The sequence below is a fragment of the Pituophis catenifer genome, unplaced genomic scaffold (assembly GCF_029215685.1).
Source record: "Pituophis catenifer annectens isolate HBS135680 unplaced genomic scaffold, rPitCat1.0.hap2 SCAF_1, whole genome shotgun sequence".
In the NCBI taxonomy this organism is placed as follows: Eukaryota; Metazoa; Chordata; class Lepidosauria; order Squamata; family Colubridae; genus Pituophis; species Pituophis catenifer.
The window spans coordinates 163,022,905-163,030,282 of record NW_027256881.1 but is presented as its reverse complement, the minus strand read 5'-3'; the positions used below and the strand labels follow the sequence as shown (position 1 = coordinate 163,030,282).

At 36.5% G+C, this 7,378-nt stretch overlaps 1 protein-coding gene across 4 annotated transcripts; it reads right to left on the bottom strand.

Annotated features, from left to right (window-relative positions):
• Positions 1–852: 852 nt before the first annotated feature.
• ABHD13 (abhydrolase domain containing 13) lies at positions 853–7,353 on the bottom strand. 4 transcript variants are annotated; one of them, XM_070956745.1, is made up of 3 exons: positions 7,275–7,353; positions 6,346–6,455; positions 853–2,111 (listed from the first exon to the last, which is right to left on the bottom strand). In XM_070956745.1, the coding sequence occupies exon 3, from the start codon at positions 2,104–2,106 to the stop codon at positions 1,063–1,065; it is 1,044 nt and encodes a 347-aa protein (XP_070812846.1). In that variant the 5' UTR covers positions 2,107–2,111; positions 6,346–6,455; positions 7,275–7,353; the 3' UTR covers positions 853–1,062. The 4 variants fall into 4 exon arrangements, with proteins under 4 accessions (XP_070812846.1, XP_070812849.1, XP_070812847.1 ...); XM_070956748.1 differs by having other exon boundaries at positions 853–1,913; XM_070956746.1 differs by lacking the exon at positions 7,275–7,353 and adding an exon at positions 7,090–7,260.
• Between the last annotated feature and the right edge of the window lie 25 nt (positions 7,354–7,378).

Genomic DNA, 7,378 nt, shown 5'->3' with positions numbered 1-7,378 from the left:
CAAGGTTGGAGACCCCTGTTCTATTGGGTAAGTTTTTTTCCCCTTTGGGATCTTTAAAAAAAAAAGTTAATTGGGGGTTTTTTTAGTTGTTCTTTTTTAGACCTAGCCATTTAAAGTTTAGGAAGTTTTAAATTTAGCTTTCATATAAAAATAAAAATAAAATAAAATAATATTTGTGCAGCTTTCTGAGATTTAGTGTGTTTCTGTAGTGTTTCACTCTAACTACACAAACACACAAAATCTCACAAAGCTGTATGTGGAATTTTGTGTGTGTAAAGTGTGAAAGTTGGGTTTTTGGGCTTTTTGTGGCTGTGTGAGATTCCTGCTTGTTGCAGGGGCCATTTTGGGTCTAGCACAGCTGCTTTTACATTGTGGGTGAGCCAGTTATGTTGTGTTGTGTTGTGTGTGTGTAAAGTGTGAAAGTTGTTTTTTTGGGCTTTTTGTGGCTGTGTGAGGTTCCTGCTTGTTTCAGGTGCCATTTTGGGTCTAGCACAACTGCTTTTACATTGTGGGTGAGCCAGTTGATGTTTTTTTAATTTTTATTTGGTGTGCGTTGGAAGAGGGGTAGTCTTATACGGCGAGTATAGCCCAAACCCTATATTTTAACAGGAAAATTTGGGGGTCGTCTTATACACCCAGTCGTCTTATACGCCGGAAAATACGGTAACTAATCTTGTATCTAGCTGTCTGTGATTCTCTGAAAACAGACTGCCAAATATATTTTGCAAACCATGTTTATCCACGGAGTTAACATACACACTATACTGAACTGCTTTATTCTTCCCTCAATTCAGAACACAACATTCAGCAGCAAATGTGTTAAAATGTCTTTTCCTAAAATAAAAGAAGACATTTTATTAAAACAAATAGAAGTTTTATTTGTTTACAATGCAGTGTAAAAACTATGTTGGATCTTAAATCAGTAGATACCTCCGTGTTTAATTTTATTTTTTAAAAGATAAATACAGACAGAATACACATTTTAAAAATGGTAATTAATGATCACTTCCCACAAATCCAGGTACAATGCAGTTGTGTCAGAAAGACAGACTGGAATTACAATTATATTATTGTTACATTAGATGTCATTTTTGCCATTTCTTCAGGGGAGTGGCTTTTTATAACTTCTTTGATAAACTGTTCGAGTGCAGTAAAGTAGCCTTGGCACTGCCAAGTGTCATTATGAGTTCCATCTGGAAATATTGCCAATCTTTTAGTCCGAGCAGGGGAAAGTTCGTAAAGTTGCTTCATCATAACTGGAGGAATCAATTGGTCAGCAAGTCCAGAAATGAACAGTGAAGGCATCCTGCACTGAGATATTTTTCTATAAGACAGGAACTTGTTCTTATAGCACCATAAAGGAAGGTACCTCATAGGGAAAAAAGAAAACAGAGTGCTGGCCATATGTGGGATACTAAGGAATGTATTCTCCACCAAGATGGCAGAAATCCTATGAGAATTTTCAGAGGCCAGGTGAATAGCAACTGCTCCCCCCAATGAACGGCCAAAAAGAAAAATTTTTGTCTTGTCAAGATCTGATCTAGTCATCACATAGTCTAGAACAGCCTCAGAATCTAAATAGATGCCATCCTCACTTGCTTCTCCTTCACTCTTCCCATAGCCTCTATAGTCAACCAATAATAAATTTACTTTCAGGTTTACCAGCATCAACAAAGCATTTGGTAGTCGATGCCCAATGTTGCCTGCATTCCCATGAAAATAAATGATAGTAGGAGAATATGAGGAATTATCACCTGTGAATCTGAGAAGAATTAGGTTGAGCAACACACCATCTTTGGTTTTGATAAAGATATTCTCATGTGGGATGCCAGTAGGCATGGGAACATAGAGTCGTGATGAAGAGGGTTGCTCAGGGAAATAAAGCAACACATCCTGGAATTTATATAATATACCTGTGATAGATACAAATATTAACAGAGGTAAAATCAGGCCACCATACAAATGAAAAGTCACTATCAAAGGTAAGAGAGAAATACGGCAGACACCCCAGGACCATGACACCAAAGCAAGCAGCCACTTTTCAATGGAAGTCCAAAGCATCCATGATTTTTCCATTATAGTAGCCAATGAATCTCTAGTCCACATGAATCCTGAAAGAAGAAAATACACTTAAGCTTAAAACAACAAGAACAAAAAAAGTAAAGCAAAACAAATGGTAAGCATAATATATCAGGAAAATTAGATTGCTGACAACTGAGCAGTTTTTGAAAAATAAAACAAAATAAGTGTCTCATCTAAGGCACTTGAAAAGTATATTAATTAATTTAACAAATTAATAAGAAAATTAAACTAATTTAAAAATTCATAAATAAAAGACAGAGAAAATAGAGGTAGGGAAGGTTGAGAGCTTCAAGCCCTTTCTCTCCTTAGGTTTGACTGATGCCTTCTAAATTAAGGCAAATTAAATTTGTTCTCTTCCCCCATTGACCCCAAGAGAAGCCCAATTTAATAAGATTTAATCAAAATTCTATAATTCAAATCCATGTACAAACAGCTTGCAGCAACAATTAAAACTCATTAGTTGGCAACTCAGAGCCATTACTTAATGTATAAGGGCAATGTTGTGTTCAATATTGGTTTTGCCCTAGTATGAAACAAGAAAGGAAACTTCACTGCCTGCCATACAATCTCAACAAGTGATGGCCTTTCTTTGGCTATGCCTTAATTGAAAATACTTCTACAATTGAGACAGCTATTTTTTACCAACTCCCCTCCTATTCTTCCTTTAGCACTACATTACACTCTGTTCTAAAGATTGAAAGGATGGATTACAAAAGAAACAATCTTACTACGAAAATATGCTGTCTAAAAATTTTCAAAAAAATTGCGAGCTGGAACACAAAATATATTAAGTGGAGAAGACAGGGCAGTGTATTGCTTTGGATTTGAAGTGTTTCCCCAAAGACATGAGTAGCCTTGACTCCTTTAATGAGACACAGACAGGTGCAATGTTTGTACTTTTACATGCAAAGTACCATCTCTATTCCACAAATTATTATTTAAATGTGAATGTAACCAAGTACATAGAAGGGGGTAAAATAGGTATCTCAGACTTTTCTAATTTATTACTTGAAGGTAAAAGAAAGGAACAACTTTGGCCTTAGATGTGAGATACAAGATGCAGAATGGCTGAGATCACAAAGTGCTGTAGGACAAAGGAATGCAAGTGAAGAATCAGGATAACATCACAGCTCATGCTTGACATGTTTAGGTAGCAGCTGACTCCTCACTTTTATGCAACATCATTCTAGTTTATAACTTAGGTTTAGGTAATTCTGCCATTCAAGACTAAGTGTTTTTTCAGCCTTCTGTATCTTGTGATCACCTCTCTTCCTGCCAATTCAATAGAGACCAGGGCTAGGACAAGGACATACAAGTGAATCCCCTTTAGATCCTCCCATTTATACTGAAACTGTGGCACAGCATACAGAATGTAAGACACATACTCTAGACTAGTAAACATATAAATGTAGAAATGGATAGGTTATGGAAGATCAACCCTGCTTGCTTTGTAGGGCAGATTTCCAGGCCAGAATTTTGATTTTTACAAAAATTCTATAGGGAAAAAACCCTTTTTCAAACTTGGGGTGACAGAAGTTGTATTATCTTTCTAAAATATGTAAGATAACCAAGACTCTTTTCTACTTTCACAAAGCCATGTGTTCTTCCAAAAGTAATGGTTCCTTGAAGAATGAAAACATCTTCATTGATGCTTAGTAGAATGATTATGTTACAATCTTATCTGCTATATTTCAGAGGTAAAATTTCTAACTTTGAGTCATAACCAAATGCAGATGAGAAAATGACAAATTTTGATGACACACAAGCTTTCACATTAAGCTTAAGTATTCATCTTTTCATCCTTTTCCTTAACATCCCATTTGTGTTGCATCATTTTAAACTATAGGCCTGAGGGTTTTTACTGACTTCAATTAACATCTAAGCTGTTTTAGCAGCCTTCTAGGTTGAACAGCAGCACATTAAATTTTTAAATAGATTAGTAAAGTTCTTCATCTTAATAATGCTGAACCTGTAGAATTGATTCAAAGAAATTTTAAATAACCATTATCATCCAGTAATATCTATACTAGCATAATAATTATTATGCATAAAGTTTTATGGCCATATCTATTTACTCTAATTTTGATAAAAGCTGCTGAAAAAACAAAACCTTCCAAGGCTACCAATAAAGTCTACAACCAGATAATAATTTGATCCAAAATAGGATGAGCAGAACTATAGCTATGCAGCAGCTTCCTGTCTCATCCAGCCCACTTGCAGCTTCAGGTTTATATTGTAAACTATCCAGAATCACTTAGCTCAGGGTGTCAAACTCATCGCACCACGTGACATTTTTCCCATTGACAGAGCTGGGGTGGGGGGTGGCCTGCACATGATGCATCTGGCCACCAGTTTGACACTCTTGATTTAGGATGATATAGAAATGTGATGAATGAATGAACTGCTTTGAGAATCAAATGGCCATTCTAGCTGCAGTATTCTTATATCCCTCAAACCAGATGCTTACAGTTGAGGGACCATCAAGAATAGAATTGTAATAGATTGCAGCTGGATCAGAGGACCAAGAACTGCACTGAGGTGCTTTCATTTTGAATCACACAAACTTTAGCCAATGTCATACAGAAAAAAATATTTTAGATACACAAATTACTTTAGTCTAATGACATACCAAAAATGACTTGAGGAAAATATCACAAACATCTCATCATTCAGGAATCTAGAAATATATAGCACCCATGAATTTGAAATATCATTCTTCAGCTCCTACAGGGTTGGTACTTAAAAGCATAATGATGGTTTTGTGCAAAGGATAATTAAGCTGCCTCTCAGAAGTACTACCTTCTCATTTCGTATTCTTAGATTTAATTTTTTTTCAGATTTCTAACAAATATGATAATCAGGATTGCCAAGAAAAAAAACATGTACATGATAACTTTGCACATTAAAAGTAATAGTATTTCAGTCAAACTATTATAAATGACTACCATGGTTGGTTATAGAATTTTAAATCCTGATTTCATTGAGACTACTTTATCTATTTATCATCCATCTATGCCCTAATCTTGGAATTGAACAACTGCAACAGTAATATTAATTTTACAGTATTATTTTAGTTCTGGTTTTTCTTCATTCTTTTAAAAAAATAATCATAGCTGTTGATTCTTGTCATTATTCCAGCCCTGTAAAATATGTGTTTAAGTGTTGCTTATCCTATATTTGTTCCTTGGTAATAATAAGTGACGAAGAGATGAAAGATTACCAGTAATGAGTGACAAAGAATCTAGATTTTTAAACAAACTATTCTGCAGATTTCATTATTTTTTCAGCTGTTAAGCCTGATGTGTTTAACTTGCAGCATCATGAGAATCATTTAACTGTTCTCTGAAAATTAAACTCAAAAGAAAATAGACTCAAAAACATAGATGGGAATAAGATACCCTTCCTACTTTCTCACATGTTCTCAATTTCTAGAATATTTAATTTTAAGTTCAGCTTTGTGCTAAATAAACAAGTCAGATTCACAAACCATATTGGAAATTGATTTATTTCAAGCTGACCACCTTGTTTTACAAGACAAAAATTGGTTTCTAGATCATACTAACTTTAAATGTATTATATAAAACAATGTTACAAAATTATTTCTACCATAGGGTAGGGTTATAGTACATAGGTCTAAGGTTTCAAATCAAATTTGTTGCAGACTCTCTATACAATGTTAAACTATTGCTTGGAAATACTGTTTGTGTGCCTTTCAATCTGGTTTACCACAAAATCTTTTAAAATCTGTTCTTAAAGTAATCAAATAAATCAACTATCCTAATTTTTAGCATTATTTTTAATACCATGGTTTACATTAGTGCAAATTCTTTGAAGAAATATCTACAGATATGTTCTATATAATATAGAAGAATAATACACTATGTTTTATAATAATAGCATGGAGAAAATAGTTTAAATTGGCCCCATGCAATCAATGTTTCATACAAGAACATGGAAGAAACCCAACTATATCTTATATATCCACTAGCGGTATCTCAACAGTGCAAACTGCTTTAATTCACACATAATGCATTTGTGATATAAAGGCTTTGGTGTGCTTGTTTGTGTACTCCAAAGGAAGCCTATTGTATTTTTGAAATAAGCCAGTATTTTTCCAGACCTAAATAATTTCTGGGTATGAGCTAAGATATTTATTAGCATTCTAATGTAATGTACATAAACAGTAGAATTTGGCACTGACCCGAGAAACTACATGGTAATATATGCTAATAGAAACACAAAAGGCAGCTGATGCTTTCATACCTAAGGATCAACTTCTTGAAGAAAATGTCTCTTACATAAGCCATCTCTTTTCAACTTTAGATCAGGAACTGTTTTATAACAAAGAATTCCCACAGGATTTAGAAATGGAGCTAGGACAGAAAATAAAGAAGTTCAAACAGTAACTATTTCAATTACTTACTACCATATTTGTTTTGAAACGATCTTACTGTTCACAAATCCTACTAAAGGTGTTAAATATTTTAGTAAGCTTTATGTTACTGTTTAGTAAGCCATAAGAAAATGTGACCGACTGGAAAGAACTACACTGTCACCCATTTTTAGAAGTTGAACCAGCAGAGTGTTCAACACTGTGGATCTCCTCTGGCCAAACCTGATACAATACAAAAGACCGACAGTCCGATCTTCCAACGTATGTTTGGCTTAAAAACAATCGTGGGAACAATTCGGATAGACGGAGGCTCGGGTACAACGGCCTAATCATCATCTCAGCCTTAGCTTGTTCACTAGGTCCAACCTTTCCCAATCCGGGGCAGTTCAGAAAGTCAAAACTCTTAAGTTCCAGCCTCCCCAGCCATCAAGGGTCCTTTAAGGGACGGGCCCTATTTCGGAAGGCCGCGGTGAAATGTCCTTTTCGAAAGAGATCAGAAATCCCCCGGCCTCGAGTATGAGGAGGCAGCGAGGGAATGCTTCCGAGAGGAGAACTACCGGTACATACGGGCAGCCCTTTCGCGCCCACCCCGGGGATTTTCGAGAGAAACGCACAGCGGCACGAAGGGAGACGCAGGAGGCGAAGCGCTCGATAGACCTGGAGGCGCCCGAGGCCGTGGACACTTTGAGACGGCTGTTCCCCCACCCCACCTCGAAGGGAAGAGGACGGCGGCGCCCCTCCGCTTCCTAGCTAAGCGCGCAGGCTTCTGCTCGAATCAGCGGAGTCCCGGCACACCAACCTCATCGCTGCCCGGGACGGGATACTCTGCATCCCATCCTTCCTCCTCTTGGACCAGGCTCGACTCGCTCAGCCGTCACTTCCGGGAAACCGATTCGACAACGT

Excerpts from the sequence above, each read along its gene's own strand:
- ABHD13 (XM_070956745.1), bottom strand. The coding sequence starts at position 2,106 with ATGTGGACTAGAGATTCATTGGCTACTATAATGGAAAAATCATGGATG.